At 46.3% G+C, this 17,946-nt stretch overlaps 1 protein-coding gene across 1 annotated transcript; it reads right to left on the reverse strand.

Moving 5' to 3' along the window:
* Positions 1-1,029: 1,029 nt before the first annotated feature.
* Positions 1,030-10,869, reverse strand: SSTR5 (somatostatin receptor 5). Its single transcript, XM_081888196.1, has 2 exons — positions 10,229-10,869; positions 1,030-3,849 (listed from the first exon to the last, which is right to left on the reverse strand). Exon 2 carries the CDS (start codon positions 3,784-3,786, stop codon positions 2,674-2,676), a length of 1,113 nt encoding a protein of 370 aa, XP_081744322.1. The 5' UTR covers positions 3,787-3,849; positions 10,229-10,869; the 3' UTR covers positions 1,030-2,673.
* Positions 10,870-17,946: the final 7,077 nt, after the last annotated feature.

The following is a 17,946-nucleotide window of genomic DNA, read 5'->3' on the forward strand; positions in this document are numbered from 1 at the left end:
ATTACTTTAAGCAGCCGTGCCTTTCCCCAAAGAACCCCCATAATTGTTGTTTGTTCAGGGTGCAGAGAGTTGTTAGGTGACCCCTTTCCTCCTCCTAGAACTACAATTCCCAGAGTGGTTTAACAACCCCCCCTGCCCATATAACTCTGGGAACTGTAGTCATGGGAAGGGAATACAAGTGTCTCCTAACAACTCTCAGCACTTTTGATGAATGACAGCTCCCAATATTATTTGGGGGAAGCTGAGACTGTTAAAAGTGGCATAATAGCATTTTAAGTGTATGGCTTGCATGTGACCACTTCCAGACCTTCTCCCTACACCTGTTCTTGTGCTTTTGAGGATGGGAAGGGGAATCTGCCAGTTCCCAGAGTGAGATTCAGATGAAACATTCTCATTAGAGATCTCTGTCACAGAACCAGGACCGTAGGAAACTGGGCACCCTGACAGAACCCCAGAGGCTATACTGCAAGGAATTTGTGCCACCCTGCAGAATTGAAGGGACTCACATTTTCCAGCGATGGACTCACCACGCTAACCCCTCAGCCCTCACAAGCAGAGGCAGCAGCAAGCTTGAATTGATGCACCTGTCCGATGGTAAGAGCTTTACTCAGCATCGGTACCCCAACTATGGTCTGAATCAGGTCCCTGATACGTGCGCTAGGAAAGGTGAGGCAGTTGTGGCCAGGATGCTCCTGAGGCACCTGCTCCAAGGACCAGGTCCCAGTTCTGGCAGCCTGCAGGACAGCTTCTTCCTGCTCAGAAGTAGGGTTTATGGCTCTTCATTAGAACAGTTTGGATTTGATATCCCGCTTTATCACTATCCGAAGGAGTCTCAAAGCGGCTAACATTCTCCTTTCCCTTCCTTCCCCACAACAAACACTCTGTGAGGTGAGTGGGGCTGAGAGACTTCAGAGAAGTGTGACTGGCCCAAGGTCACCCAGCAGCTGCATGTGGAGGAGCGGAGACACGAACCCAGTTCCCCAGATTATGAATCTACCGCCCTTAACCACTACACCACACTGGCTTGCTGACGCTATTGGACAGCACCCCTGCTGGTCCATGCTTTAACTGCCACTTGCAGGAGCCACTTGCTGGTGCAATACTTGTTGATTCGGATTCCGTGCACCCCACTGTCACTCATGGGTCTTCAGACTTGGTCAGACCACACCTGGAATACTGTGTCCCATTCTGGGCACCACAATTTAAGAAGGATGTTGACAAGCTGGAACATGCGCAGAGGAGGGCAACCAAGATGATCAAGGGTGTGGAAACTAAGCCTTGAAGGAGCTGGGTATGTTTAGCCTGGAAAAGAGGAGACTGAGAGAAGATATGATTACCATCTTCAAATATCTTAAGGGCTGTCACATAGAGAAGGGAGAATGCTTGTTTTCTCCTGCTCTGGAGGGTAGGACTTGAACTAATGGTTTCAAGTTACAAGAAAGGAGATTCCGACTAAACATTCAGAAAAACTGTCTGACAGTAAGAATTGTTTAACAGTGGAACGGACTCCTTTGGGAGGTTTTGGACTCTCCTTCCTTAGAGGTTTTGAAGCAGAGGTTGGGTGGCCATCTATCACAGATGTTTTAGCTGAGGTTCCTGCATTGCAGGGGGTTAGACTAGATGGCCCTTGGGTCCCTTCCAACTCTATATTTCTGGTTTGGCTTTAATTAATTTACTCCTCTCCCCAAATCACCACCCAAATTATCCCAATTAGCATTGGTGTGCAACGCTTAAAGTCTGCTTCCTAATTCAAATGGATTTCTAGTGGTGCTGATAATGGGTGTTGCTAGATTTAGGGAAAATGGCAGGGCAAAAACCCTTGGGAAAGCAGGGCACAAAATGGAACATTTTTCTTCATATTGGCTTTGCTCAGGTTTGCTGCTGAGGTGGGTGGTGTTGCTTCTGCCCCTGTGGGAGCAATCTGCAAAACAGCAGGCCACTAGAAGCATGTAAGTAAGATGTGAGAATGCTTTGCTTTACCAGGAATGGCTAGGTGGATTGTAGCATGCTCAACAGATATGGAAAAATATCTGGGGACAGTGTTGCATGGTGTGTTAGGGTTGGCAGGATTTACAATGCATTCTATGTATCAATACTACAAATTCCCATCCCTTTTATACCAGCTTAACTTAGCCATGGAGAATCAAGTCTGTCCAATCCTGTTATGGTTTCCGTTTATGGATTGCACTAGTGTATCCATTGTCAACCTGGTGTCCTCCAGCTTCTTGGACTACAACTCCCATCAGCCCACAGTGTAGAACATTGGGAACTGGCATATGTCTCCCTTGCCCATGAAGCATGATGGAGATATATCTACCATGTTGGATGGGCTGGGGTGAGGTAGAGAGATCCAGGTCTTCTTACCCTTCCACCTATTTATGAAGCCAATGGTTGAGGTGGAGCAACAGTGTTCCCCATTGAGAATCAAGCCTCCTGCTATCTACATGCCCCACCCCCTTGATCTGCATAGCCCCACCCCTGTTTCCTGGTCTTGCTTGTGTGGTGTAATGTTGAAGAGGAGAGCATTTCTGTGCAAGGCGGAAAGAAAGCAAATATTTGTACACCCTGGAAACAGGATTTGGCAAAGTCCATTCTTATCATGCCCATGGCATTTGCCACCACAATGTGCTCCAAGCAAGTTCCAGTTCTCTTGAAGGCAATGGAGGTCCCTTTCTACAGCTTGCTAGTCTGCATGTGCCCATTGGACTCCACACTTCTCTGGAGTAGCATCGCCTCCTGCAGGCGGCTGCTCTTCTCTTGCCGATGTTCGGTTGGGTCGCCATCTTCAATGCCATTTCCTTTGCGGAGGCACAGGACCTTCTGAAAGCTCTGCTTGAAGTTTTCGGAAAGAAATCCATACAGGATGGGGTTGGCACAGCTGTTGGCATAGGAGAGAACCACCACGAAACAGAAGATGCCAACCAAGACAGGCTCCTCCGGCAAGATGAAGATCAGGTTGATGATGTTGACAATGTAGAAGGGAAGCCAACAGAAAACAAAAACAACCACAATGATGACCACCATCTTGGTCACTTTCCTCTCCGACCTTCGGCGCCTTGTAGAGCCCACTCGGATTCCCGAGGATTTGACTTTGATGATGATCAGCAGGTAGCAGAGGCAGATCACCAGCAGAGGTCCAAAGAACCCCAAGACGGAGGTGTAAATGATGAACACCGCAGACCAGATCTGCACCGGGTCAGGCCAGCTCATGTTGCAGGTGTCAAAGGTTTCCTGGACATCAGCGAATATGATCATTGGGAGCACCACTAGGAAGGAGAAAGTCCAGACTGCCAGGCTGATCAGTCTGGCGAACCTTGGGTGACGCCACTTGGTAGACTTGATGGGGTGAACCACAGCAAGGTAGCGGTCCAGACTCATGACTGTCAAGCAAAAGATACTGGTGAATTGGTTGATGCCATCAAAAGCTGTCACTAGCCTGCACATGAAAGTCCCAAATGGCCAGTAGGAGATAGCATTCTGGGTAGCCAGGAATGGCAAGCCGAGCATGAAGAGTACGTCAGCGATTGCCAAGTTTAAAATGTAAATGTTGGTGACGGTCTTCATCTTGGCATAACGCAGGACCACATAAATGACCAAGGTGTTCCCGCTCAGCCCAACGGCACAAACCATGAGGTAAATGATTGGAATGAGCACAGAGCGGATGCTGGTAGGAATGGAAAACCCTCCGACAGTCGTGTTGCTTGTTGTGTTAGCCATAAAGGAGAAGTTATCATCTGGAGGAATGGCTTCTTTGAGGAAAGCGGTGGAGAAGTACAAAGGATCCATGCTCCTTGTCTCAATGTGGTCTCTTAAGAATGATGAAGCCTAGTGTCCCTCAGCATTTTCATCCTGGGGGAGAGAAAAACGAACAGAAACACGAAAAGAAAAGATTATTGGTGGGCATGTTCAGAAATCTCTCCTGTTTAAAATGTATGAAACAGCTGCCTTGCACACTCTGCTGTAATGCACCAAAATAATTAGCTACCCTGGCTGGCAATTATTTAGGAATTAAGCAGATGTTTTGTTTTCTCCCATCAACCTTCTCCTGCAAATAAAAATGAATATGGGAGCTGTGAACAAAATGAGCTCACCATAATAGCCTTGGATGTTACTGGATCATTCTCTCAAAGGAAAAGAGAAGGCTGCCTCATACCTTGTCAAGACATTGAGCTCAGTATTGTCCACAATGGCTGGCAGTGGCTCCTCAGGATTTCAGACAAGGGTCTCTCCCAGCCTTACCTGGAGATGCCAGGGACTGAACATGGGACCTTCTGCATGCAAAGAAGGTGCTCCACCCCTGAGCTGTGCCCCCTTCCCCCACAGGAAACTGAGTCAGAACCTTGGTCTATCCAGCTCAGTACCAGACTCAGGCAGCTTCCTGTTCCAGCAACTCACCAGACCTGATCCCAGTCTTCACCCTCAGGGTTTGGAACATAGGAAGCTGCCTTATACCAAGTCAGAGCAATGGTCCATCTTCGTATTGTCTATGCTGACTGGAAGCATCTCTCTGGGGTTTCAGGCAGGGGTCCCTCCCAGCCTTATCTAGAGATGTTGGGGGTTGAATATGGGCCCTTCTGCATGCATCTGATCTACAGTCTTTCTCCCAGGAGACATAAAATGTTACACCACTGAAGGAAGAATGTAGACATGGAAGGAAGAATGTTATCGCTGCAAAGAATTCAGGGGCAGTAAATGAGGAGAACCTCTGTATCTATGCACATTTTAGTTATTTATATTGACCAAGTGTTGATCCATCAACTTCCAAGGCTATTAGGGTGAGCCAACAGTTAGTGCTTGAACTGACTAGAGGGGTGGCACCCTAGACCTATTCTTGAGAGGCACCCAAGACCTAGTGCAAGATGTAATTGTGGGTAAGCCAATTGGGAACAGTGGTCATAGCACTATTAAATTAAATATACATGGGAATGGCCAGTTGCCAAGGAAAGCGCACATGGTCACATTTGGTTTTTAAAAAGGGAACTTCCTCAGAATGAGAAGATTGATTAAAAGGAAGTTGGAAGGCAGAATCAAAAGGTTCAAATCACTCCAAAATGCTTGAGAGTTGTTTAAAAACACAGTATTAGACAATCAACTGGAGTGTATATGGCAGATCAGGAAAGGTGCTATGAGGGTGAAGAGGACACCAACACCAAAACTGGAGTCTTGTCCAAATGAACAGAACAAAAAAGAATGTGAAAACCTTGGCAAAGAGAAAGAAAGAAATTGTAGGCAGACAATAAGGGGTGCTAAAAAAGAATGTGAGGAACACATTGCTGAAAACATTAAGGCAATAAACAAGATGTTCTTTAAATATATTAGTAGCAGGAAACTGTCTAGGGAGGTGATTGGACTCTTGGATGACAAGGGAGTCAAATGGGTGCTAAAGGAGGATAAGGAGATTGTGGAGAAACTGAATGAACTACCATATTTGCATCTGCCTTCACAATGGAAGATATTGGGCAGATCTCAGTGCCTTTTCAGAAGGTGAGTCTGGGGAAATAAGGCAAACAGTGGTGATGAGAGATGAAGTTCTAGGCTTAATAGAAAAATAAAAACTGACAAATCACCGGCCCAGATGGCATCCTCCCGAGAGTTCTCAATGAACTCAAATGTGAAACTGCTGATCTTCTAACAAAAATACGTAACTTGTCCTTCAGATCAGCCTACATACCTAAAGTAGCCAATGTAACACCCATTTTATAACAGCTTGTGCAAGTTCAAATTGTTGCAAGACACCTGTAACAAGAAGTTTGTACTCATCTTCAGTGAGCTTTGCGCCAATGAGTTTGCCGCTCTCTCTTTAAAACTCTCCCCTTTCTGTAACTCTTTATCTGTTAAAAGTTAAAACATTTTAGACCCATGGATGTCTTAATCAGCTCCCTGCTGTGCTCATACTTTCAGGAACAACCATGGGGATTAGAAATTTGCTTTATCAGAAGTGCAGAAAATGAGGTTCTAAGAATTAGGAATGGAGGATAAATTCAATTATGTTTGCATTTTAGAACAAACCTATGTAATTCGCACTTCCTGAACCAGTACACAAACCAAAATACACAGCCATCCTTTGGAAACTGCGCCTTGCCAGACTTTTTTTTGCATTGTATTTCTTCAGAGAAGTAATGTGCAGAAAGATGCATGTATTCTAGAGTAAAATGTGCATTGAAATGCATATATTAGCAAAAAATAGCATTAGTATTATAGAAGAGGAACATGCTTTACAAAAATGTGCATATTAGGCAAAATTGCATACACAAATGTGTGTATTAGAAGAAATTCATGCTATTTTTTATGAATTTTCATGAGGATTATTATTATTTATTTAAAAAACATGAACAAATGTAAAAAATGTGGAGAACTATACTTTCAGACTGGAAAAAAATTAGAAACTGAGAGCAACTCAAACTGACAGATTCACCCCTCCCTACACAGGGTGCTGAATCCTACCTCTTCCATCACATTGTTTGCTTTTTCTGGCCTCTGGTGGAATTGCTGAGGTCTAGTAGGTTATTCCCTTTGATATTTTAATCCATCAGATCCTCCTTAGACTCAGAGCAATTTATAACTGCAGTTCTTTACATGCATAATTTTAAGTTAAAAATAATTCTTCCTGGAGTTGAATACTCAAGCAAAAAAAAAGTGTGTGTGTGTGTGTGCGCGCGCGCCATTTGACCTGCCTTATCTCCTGTCTTCAGCCTTTTTAGCCATAAGAAAAATGGATGAAGTTGAAGCAGCCACTTAATTTGGTTGCAAACAGGCTGGGCTGATAAGGTTTCAAATTCCAAACCCAAGGACAAAGCAACAAATAAAAAATTTACTCTCCCTCTAGAAAATATAGCCCTGGCTTTTAAGTGTAATCCGGCATTCCCAGGGCTCTTAAGTACCAGAGAACAAGAATCTAGAATTGTAGAATTGGAAGGGACCCATAGGGTCATCTAATTCACCACTGCATTGCACGAATTATACCTATGATGCAGAACCTAAAGATGATGCAGTCACGGCCACAGAGAAGGGCTCCTGGAGTCACAGTGGCTCAGGGTCAAGACACACACCAAGAAGGATATTCCAATGGGTTCTCTTGGGTTGTTTGCTTGCTGGGTTTTACACTAATGCAATTATTTCCTCCACACCAATTCCGCGAATCAAATTGCCATAGGTGCCACCTCCCTAGGGCCCTGGGTACCCGAGCGCCCACAAAATTCCCCATGAAGGGGGTGGGCACCCACAAAGTTTGGTGCCAGGGCTGCATGGCACCCACAGTCATGGGGCCAAGCTGGCACTCCTGCCGCCACCTCACCTTAGCCCTGAAGTAGTGGCAGTGGTGGTTTGTGCCTCTTGGGACTGGTGGTAGGCAGAGAGCCCAAAGAGTTGAGCCAATGACAGAAGCACCAGAACCAATGACAGAGGCAACGAGCGATGGTTTTGTGCCCATCCACTTCCATGCTGAGTTCTTCAAGGGGCAACACTGAGGCAGAAGCAGTGCAGGAAATTGGCAGGCAGTGCCACCTCTGGAATGGGTTGCCAGGTTTCAAAAGGTTCTTGAGCTTTTTTTAAGGAAGACCCCAAAATAGGGACAGACTGAGGCCCCATGAACCAGCCTCCACTGAGTCACCATCTCCAAACAGACCCTTAAGCAGCTTACAGATGGAAACAAGATACCAAAAACTTCAGTATAAAACAAAACATTAGAAGTTCATTTAAAGTAGGGCACGAGGGGGTGCTGCGGCCCTCCAGATGTCACTGAACTACAACTCCCACCATCCACTGCCCTTTGAACAAGTTGGCTTTGGAGGTTTGGAGACCAAAAACATCTGAAAAGCTGGAAGTTCAATGCCAGTGATTTAAAGCATCAGAGGAAATCAAAATATTTAGTAGCTTAAGAACTGAGATGAAAGCTAGCAGAAAAGCAGTCTGACTCACCAGCTTAGGGGAAAGCAAAACACATTCAGGATTTGTGTTTATTGATAATGATAATGATTCCATTAATTACCCGTCCTTCACTGTCAGATCCCAGGATGGGTTATAATCATTTAAAACATTTTAAAGGTCTTAACAGATCTTCTGAGGAATAAAAGCAAGAAGGGGTCTCATTTGTTTCCCGGTGGAGGGAGTTCTGCCTGATGGGAGCCACCACAGAAAAAAATATTGTCATCATCACTGCCAACCTAATTTCACTGCAGATCCAGCCAATTCTTTCCGACTTTCAAATGCCTCTGTGGGGATTATTCAAGTTCTAGTCATCAATTCTATTGAATGAACACATGCATTTCTCTTGCAAACTACAGATACATATTTTAAAATGTGCTAAAAGCAGGTCCACTTTAAAAGAAACAGAAAGCAGCCTTCATCATCCCCTAAATTTTTGTCTTTATGTCCACTTATTTCTCCATCAGAAGGAAAGTAGTCTCAAGGTATACAGGCAAGATCTTTTAATGAAACTTATTTAGCCCTTAATACTCTTCATCTGTCCCATCACAATCTCTGGTGGAGAACGAATGGATCTTTCTCGCTGTTTCAATGCAGGCTCAGTTCACAGACGGGAAAATGGAATATTGCATTAATAATTCTCAATACTGGATGCTTATTCTGGTTTAATTAACATGATGTATGCATGCTTGTTCCACACTGCACAAAAAGGGGTCTCATTCACACATCTGAGTATATGGAAAGGCTGTCTGAAAGCATTTCATTTTGTTTTTAAAAATTGCATGTTAGGGACATAGGGAGCTGCCTTACTGCCTTACAGTCAGACCATTGGTCCATTGACGACATCATGCTGAATCTGACTGATACTTCACCTAGTTCAGCACTGACTACTTTATGCTAAACCAGACTATTTGTCTATCTAGCTCAGCATTGTCTACATTGACTGGCAGTGGCTCTCCAGGGTTTTGGGCAGGAGACATTCTCAGCCCGTTCTGGAGTTGCTGGGGATTGAACTTGGGACCTTCTACATGCAAAGCAGTTGTTTTAACCACTGAGCTACTGCTGCCTTTTCCTATCACTCAGTGACAGAAACACCAAGAGGGTGGCTTGCAGTCCTGAGTGGGTCACTTGCAAGTCACAAACAAAATTTCATCTCTAGTGCGAAAAGCTGCCCAGCAAAATCAGTTCAAATGCTCAGACGCTAGTTCCCAAATGTACATGAAATGACATGTGATATCTGTGTGTGTGTAAGCCAGCTGATATGCATCCAGTGCTCCTTGGACTGCTTCACACCTGCACTTCCACTGCTTTGAAGGTGACTGGGATCATGCACTGACCTGCATGTGTGAAATGCACCATCGCAGGTCAGCCTCCCCACCCCTGCCAGATCTTTTTTTATTATTATTTATTGGATTTATATAACGCCCTATACCCAGTGGTTCTTCTGATCACAATCTTCCAATCATAGAAACAGAGAATCATAAAAATGGAAGGGACCCTGGGGATCATCCAGGCCCACCCTTCAATGCAGGAATGTGCATTGATCCTGCAACCATATGGGGGTTGATCCTGCAACCGTAGCATTATCACCTCCATGTTCTAACCAACTGAGCTACCTAGCTTTGTATGACAGTCAAGTAGTCAAGTGTAGACCTTTTCACACATTCAGTTGCCAGTTAATGGGGGTTCAGGAATCAAGTGGTGGGCAGGCATGTGTGAACCAGCCCAAGCCTTCCCTTTTCCCTACCCAATGGTCATTTCAGTGTAAGAGGAAGTGGACTAACTCACACACAAATGTGTGACAAATGATGGGAAGTCCCGGCTTGCAACTTCTTTCTGCGTACACCAATAATAATAATAATGATAATGATAATAATAAATAATAAATAAATATTTAATATCATTAATATTTGATGGCATTTAATACTATTAGTAATATTATCAATATTACAACTGTATTTTATTAATTGGTGACAACAACGACGTGTGGGTTGCCCACATGTGACAAACACACAAAAAATGACCTCCAATATCAGAAAATGGATCCTCTTGAATTAAGCAGCCACTAATTGTTCAAAAACCTTGAGATTGTTCCAAGGATTGACTCATTCTGCACACCCCAGAAGAGTGTGTCCATGTTAATCTGCTCTTGCCAAAGCCACAAGAGAGTCTGGTGGCTCCTCGGTGGTGGGGCTCTAGCCCAATCCCCCAAAGTTTTTGCCACAATGCCTTCTCGCTAGACTTGAAGTCTCTCGCTTCTACTCACCTCTCCGCCCTCCTTCCAACCATATGTTTGTTGCCTTACCTGGCTTGGCTTGGTCTCTCTTCGCCCCACTTCCAAGGACCGTCCTGCTCCAAGCTTGCCCTCCAGCTTTCCTCAAAATCCAGGTCCAGCCAGCCTAGCTCCTGCTGTCTCCTCCGGTAGGATTGTCCTGCTGATGGTCGCCAAACGCAGCTGCTTCTCTCTAGGAGGACAATGTCCTTCTGGGACAGGCGTCGTCTTCTCCTTGACCCCACCAGCAGCAACAAAGTTCTGTCTCTGAAGCCGGCAGGCTCCTGGCTCCGGAAAGCCAAACCCTCGCTCTCCCTGCTCAAGCGCCTCACTAAATAAATATCCAGCGCCAGGTCTCTAAGTAGCACAGTCGACGGCGGGGGAAGGAGGTGGGACGCGGGGGAAGGGGATTTGCCTGTTGCGCTTTATAGGCTGCGGCCAGCGGGTTGCAGTACCCCCTGCAGACAACAGACCTGCCTTGCAAGCAGGGCGGGGAAACATCTCGCCCGAGGACTCCAGGGAGCTCCTTTGAAAAGACGGGGGAAAGAAGGCAGACGCTTAAAAGTTGCGCGTGGGTTGGATTTAGGAAGGCGGCCGTTTCTTAGGATCCTCTGGCGCGCCGAAGTACGAAAGAGCTGCAGTCATGTCACGTTATGGCTTGCACCATGAGCGATAATAATAATAATAATAATAATAATAATAATTATTATTATTATTATTATTATTATTATTATTATTATTATTATTATTTATTATTTACACCCCGCCCATCTGGCAGAGTTTCCCCAGCCACTCTGGGCGGCTCCCAATCAAATGTTAAAAACACTACAGCATTAAATATTAAAAACTTCCCGAAACAGGGCTGCCTTCAGATGTCTTTTAAAGATAGGATAGCTACTTATTTCCTTCACATCTGAAGGGAGGGTGTTCCACAGGGTGGGCGCCACTACCGAGAAGGCCCTCTGTCTGGCGCTGGGAGCTTTGCAGGGTAACAACATCGCAGAAACCAAAAGGCAGGGCTCTGCCCCGAAAATGTTACAGGCGAAATGCTCTGCGACGGCTAGGAGCCAAAACGTAGGACACAAGAGGAGCCTGCTGGATCAGACCAATTGCCCATCATAGTCCAGCATCCTGTTCTCACAGTGGCCAACCAAAGGAAATCCGCAAGCAGCACTCAAGCACAAGAGCACCCTCCCCTTCTGTGGTTTCCGGCAACTGGGGTACAGAAGTCTCCGACTGTAGAGAAAGAGTAGTCATCGTGGCTAGTCGCCACTGGTAACCCTCACCTCCGTGAATTGGTCCAGTCCTCTTTTAGAGCCATCCAAGTTGTTGGGCATCGCTGCCTCCTGCGGGAGCGAGTTCCATGGTTAAACTATGCGGTGCGTCAAGGACGCAAGCTTTCGGGTTGCGCAGAGCTCCTTCACAGGAGCAAGGGAAGTGGGGGGAGCGAGGGATTTTAGCAGGGCTGAACAGCCAGAGGTCGTACCCACATTTCTTCCCTTCCTCGCTTCCCTCCTGCCCCCATCGTCTATATATACATATAAATAAACAAACCCGCCGTAACATTAAAGCGTCAGTGAGAAGCGTCTCCAGGGCAGTCCGATGATAAGGGAGATGCGCAAAGTGGTGAACGCAACAATTGGAGAGGAAATGGCAACAGGCAAGAATGCACACAAAACACACACACACACACACACACACACACACACAGAGAGAGAGAGAGAGAGAGAGAGAGAGAGAGAGAGAGAGAGAGAGAGAGAGAGAGAGATTGGCTTCCGTTTGACTCATTCAATCTCTTTCCTTCACTCCCATTTGGGAGTGAGGAGTCTTTTTCCAGCCAGCCCGGAATGCTAGTTCCAAGCCGAGACGCCTTACCTCGTCAATTTCAAGTGGCGTCTTGTCTATTTCATCCATGCCCTTCGTTTGCCAAGGCTACTTTGCATCAAGCCTGAAGGAATGGGGTTGGCGATGTGAGGTGGGGGGGGGGAGTCTCCTGAGGGGTGGGGGATGCAGCCCCCCCTCGCCCTGTAAAGCGGATTTCCCGAAGTGTCTCCTTTGCGCACTAATTCGTATTCTTTGCTCTAAAAAGAACTCCGATTTAGGGGCGCGTTTGCGCGGAATCCACCCCTCCCGCAAACTGCAAAAGGTTGCCCGCACCGCTTCCCCCACTCACTTCTGCTTGGTAAACAGCCCGCTTCCTTTTTCTAAGCCCCGGGGAAAGAAACTTGCCCCCAAGAGCCTCTCCTCCTGTTCCCGGTGTGACCTTGGGCGCCGAGGTGGAAAGAGCCCACGGCCGGAGGAACTCGGCTGGTGAAGCGGCAGGTGGGCACGTCTGGGGCGTCTCTATCCAAAGCGCGGGCGGTTGCTCGGTTGGGAAAGGTTGCAGACGCTTCCCAAAAGAGCGCGCGAGAGAGAAAGATCAAAAGGAACCCGCCGCGCTCTGCAGCCGTGCGCCCGTATCATGGTGCGCGCAATTTCCTCATGTGGAGTCGGGGGGAGAACCCCATATTTGCTCTTTTGTCGAACGTCGACAAAATATACCGTAACTGTCGGAGCGATATTTTCGAATGTGGCAGCTTTGATTCCTGCGGGGAACAAGGGCAAGCTTTATGATTACACAGCACGCTTCGTCGGGCAGCTCCTTCCCCTCCCCCGTCCTTAAGTTGCTGAAGTTACCAGAAAGTTGGCTTTCACAGTGGATGATGGCCTTCTGCTGCTATTAGGGGTTGGAGTGGCTTTGTGTGTTTTCTATGAACTGCGTGTGACTTCGTGCGAATGTGTTTGCATTATAATGTCTGCTGCTGTTTGCTGTTTGTTTTCCATATGCTGCAGGAGAATTTTTGCATAAAAAAGCCACTGAAACAGAATAAGAATAAAAATAAGCAGATCAGATATGATCCTGCTCTAATATTTGACTTCTATGGTTGGGGATAGTTGTGGTCCTTTAGGAAGGGAGCTGTCACAGCCCCACTCCATGTTTTTGTAAAATGGGCACACTCATTTCATAGGTAATCTCCCACAAAAATAGCAAGATTCATTTATTGCATTGAAGTCCCAGCTTTTCTCCAAGGAGCTTAAGGGGGTGTACATGGTTCTCTTCCCAGTTTATGATCAGAACAACCCTGTGTGGTGGGTTAAGCTGGCCCAAAATCACCCAATGAGTTTCATAGCTGAATATGGATTTGAACCCTGGTCTCCGAGGTCCTAGTCCAACACTCTTAACTACTGCCGTACACTGTGGTTTTATATAAACTGCTTGGTATACTTTTCTACCAGCATAGGGGTGAAACTAGTCTTTATTCCTGGTCTCAAAGACCCAGTTTGGCACACACAGACCCATATGCATTTGTGTACACACACACAGGCTGGGAGCCTCAGAGGCTTCTGTTAGTTTCTGTTTCCCTCACTGAGCAGCAGCTGCAAGTCATGGGACTATGTTTTCATTCCACAGTTCAGTTACTGTTGGGTTCTCACAGGAAAGGGAGACTGGATGTGACGTTCACTGGTTTCCTGTTTCTTTGTTCTGTTGTTTCTTTGTTGGGAGTTGTTTTCTGCTCTCACAGAGGCAAGATGTACATTTGTGTGTTCTTGGTACAGCTTAGAAATAAAGCTTAGCAATGTAGCACCATACCTGCTTCATCCTTTCGTTTGTGGACACTGGAATTAAACTCTGCTGGGCTCAAATCAAGATGAGCCGCATCAGCTCAAGGGCCGGAGCTGAATAAAACTAACATTTTTACCTGGGGCAAAAAGCCCTGCTAGCCCCCCCCCCCCCCGCCCGGTAGCTTGAGAGTTAACTTCAAGAGGTGCATTAAGTACATATGAGAGCATAAGAAGTGCCTGCTGGATGATGCCAGTCTAATCCAGCATCCTGTCGTCACAGTGGCCAAACAGATGCAGGTGGGAAACCTGCAAGCAGGATCTGAATGCCCACTCCCCTCCTGCAGTTTCTAGCAACTGGCATTCAGAAGGATTATGGCCTCTGACCATGGAGGCAGAGTACAGTAATCATGGCTGGCAGCCATTGATAGCCTTGTACTCCATGAATCTGTCGAATCCTCTTTTGAAGCCAGCCAAGTGAAGAGTCAATAGGAGCTACAAGCCAAGCCGATGAAAGCCAAATTGGCTATTATTGTCCAGGGGACAAAATGACAGGAAGGATTCAAAACCTGCTGGACCAGAGATTTACAGAAGATTGGAAGAAGTATATGAACTATTTGAAAAGCAATTGTAACCAACAAATTACGCTATTAGGACTACAAGAAGTTTTGTAAGGAGGAATATATGAAGTGCTACAAAGTAGATAAAGAATAAAGGTATTGGTTATGAGTTTTAAATGTAACAGGGAAAATAAGAAATGTATACTAAGAGATTAGATTGGAAAATTTTCAGACAGGACTGATGGAAGTCAAAAATATTGAATAAGATGTAAAAATATGTTTAATTACTGTTGAAAATTGTATGTTGAAACACACACACACACACACACACACACACACACACAAATTGTCCAGACACAGCCATATATCTATGCAAATCCCATTGCCATCTTGACTGTCCTGTTTGGTTTCTCTGTGACACACCTGGAGCCCTGTTCCCAGTTCACCCCTCTCTCTGCCCAGCTGTGCTGAAGAATTCTTTCTTAGTTTCCTTGAATTCCCAATGGTTTCTTATCTAGGATGCTCAATGTATCACCACATACCAACCACAGCATGTGATGCTTCTGTGATCCAATGGTGATTTGGTGTACGACCTCTTTGGCCTGAACCAGCAGGTTTTTCATGGGTCTTAAACTCAGGGTCATGGGTTTGAGCTCTACGTTGAGCAAAAGATTCCTGTATTGCAGGGCGTTGGACTAGATGACCCCCGTGGTCCCTTCCAGCTCTACAATTCCATGATTCCATGCTCTTAGGAGCAGGGTTGGCGGACCACTTAATAATTTTTGTGCCTATTATAGCAAGGCTAATGCAATGCTCTAGAAGCTGTGTGCTTTTTAATTATATTTTTACAGGCACCTGAATGAAGCTCGTGGACCGCTGAAGATCACAGACTGCAGCTTGGGAACCCCTGGTTTGGATTATATTGAGTTAAATAAGGCAGCTTTCAATGCTCCCATCTGCACAACACTTCCTGCCTGCAAGGAATTCTGTTGTCTGATTCACACCCCCCCCCTTATTTTGAAGGAGAGCTGAGAATTTTGCATGATGAGAGGAGGGGGAAATGGCTGTTCTGCACCGTGCGATGTTTTTCCTGCCCTGTGCTTTCATTCATTTACCAAGCCGCGCTGTGTGTTGTACTTGATAATGACTTAGATGAGGTTAATTTACTGCCACAGGTTTGCAATTAGAGGCCTAACACAGGGTCAGGGCATGTGTGTGTTTATGTGAGAGACGGCAAGGAAAACACGTGGAACAGTCTGCTTGCTGCTGGTCATCTTCAAGTGCAATTTGTGACTGTGTGTTCAAACTCAGGTTTTGCATGGTCTGGTCCATAGGAAGAAGTATCCAGAAAAACTAAGAAAGCAGCAGGTGATTGCATGCAGAACCATAGGAAGCTGTCTTATGCTAAGTCAGAAGGCTGGTCCATCTAGTTCAATGTTGCCTACTCGGACTAGCAGTGGCCCTCCAGGGTTCCAAATAGAGGCGTCCCCCAGTTTTTTTATGGGACCTTCAACATGCAACATAGATGCCTCTGAGTGATCACCCTTCCCCAATTGCCATCTTTGAACATAGGCTTGCCAGAGGACTGCATGTAGCTGCCATTCCACAGCCTCACTGGGAAAGTTGCACCAAGTGTAATTCAGCTTCCCAAGAACATCAGTGCTTCCTTTTTTAAAAAAAATAAAATAAATGAAGTTTCTAGACCTTAAGGCAGTGGAGGTCTTATTGAAATCTCAGTAGTCAGTGGGGTGGCTGCACAAAATTCCCTGTGTGTGGGTGTACAGGAGAGTTCAGACTCCTGCATTGTATGTTTCCGCTTCCTTGTGGCTAGCAAAACTATAATAAATTATGCAAAATGGTAAAGCTTTCAGAGCAGATTGTGCAAGATAAGAGCATGCCAGTGGGCTCAATATGCATGATTTGTGTCAAAGAATCCAGCTTCTCCTGCAGCAGAATCAGTTCACATGGATAGATGATTTCAAATCCACAGGGCCTCCCCTTGAGCAGAGGTGTACCTAGGCTCTCGTGAGCCCTTGGCAAGGAGATTTATTGTTGCCACCCAAGCTGGGAGAGACCACATCCCAGAAACTCAAAAAGTTGGCTTTTTGACACCTTCTGTGCTCTGCCAGTGACTGCCTCCATAGCCATCAGGGTCAGGTCTGCTCCGCCTCCCCTCCTCGTCTGCCTGCCTGCCTCCCTCCACTTGCTGCTTTCCTTTCTAACATTTCCCTTCTTTCCTTTCCCCTCCTTCTGCAACTCTCGCCCACTCTCTGTCTCTTTCCCTCCATGCTGCACTGGGTGCTCCAATCAAAGTTCAAATAGTGCCACTGGCCAACCAGGGAGGTGGCTCTGCAGGGCTGCTGCCACAGCCCACATCAGAGACCGGATTTGTGCTCAGAGGAGCCTGCCTGCCTTGCCCGGCCACTCAGAGCAGTGGAGCAGTTGCCCAGGGAGCAGGCGGATTGATAGGCAGGCAGGCAGGCTCCTAGCCACTCCATACCAGAGTGGAAAGCCCCCATTTTTGCACCCCCTTGTCAGGGGCCAACCTAGCAAAGCCATAAGTACATACCTGCTTCTGAGTTTCTGAGATTTTCAGCAGGCATTTAGCAGGTATTCTGTCGCAGCCATTTGCTCACATCTGGGGAATCTTTGGCCCTCCAGATCTTTCTTAGCTGCAACACCCATTAGCCCCAGCAAACATGGCCAGTGCCCAGGGAGTTCAGCAACATATGGAAGGCCAAAAGTTTCCCACACCTGCCTTTGCTCACCTTTGCACCCATTCTGCAAGCCGCTCCCTCTAAGATTAGGTGAGTGATGCATTTACTGGAAAGGCTCTACAGTTCCGTCTTGCAGGAGCTGCTCCCGGGTCAGCTGAAAAAACCCATCAAACTGTTTGAGTTGGAAAAATACAATGCAGAGATAAATTTCTGGGCCACCACCAGTCTCTCTTTTGCCATTACTTCTTTTAAACAGAGAATTAGTGTCATAATATGAGCAATGAGCACTGCTCCTTTGCCACATGGACGTGATGGATGGCACTTATGACAATGGTGGTGGTTAACATGAAATATCAGCAGAAGGCCAGGCTGCTGCTGCTGCAGCAATAATCTTCAGCAAGGGAACAGTAAGAGCCTGCCGCATGCGTGAGGCTTCACCGGTGATTTAGCAACCGACCTGTCAAAGTTCTGGAGACAAATCTGATGTGTCTGGTGGATCACTCGAGAGATGCAATTTGCTGGAAACTTCTGCCAGGAGTTTTTTACTGCTGAGTCAACTGGAGAAGTAATGGCTAGCTAAACGTCCATGAAATATGTCATCCAGTTCCATTGATCTCTCACACTGTTGACCACTCAGTTATTTGGAGCAGCCTCCCCCAACCTGGCACCCTCCAGTTGTTTTGGACTATGACTCCCATCAGCCCCAGCAAGCATGTTGGAAATTGTACTGAAAAACATCTGGAGGGTACTAGGTTGGGGAAGGCTGGTTTAGTACCTTCTATACATAGATGCCACACCCACACAGACCAAACTTAGTCCAGTCCAGTGCAAGGGATCAAGGGCTGTAGGATTTCAGGGTCATTTCCCCTTCTGC

Source organism: Podarcis melisellensis (assembly GCF_964234715.1).
Source record: "Podarcis melisellensis genome assembly, chromosome: 14".
In the NCBI taxonomy this organism is placed as follows: Eukaryota; Metazoa; Chordata; class Lepidosauria; order Squamata; family Lacertidae; genus Podarcis; species Podarcis melisellensis.

Excerpts from the sequence above, each read along its gene's own strand:
- SSTR5 (XM_081888196.1), bottom strand. The coding sequence starts at position 3,786 with ATGGATCCTTTGTACTTCTCCACCGCTTTCCTCAAAGAAGCCATTCCT.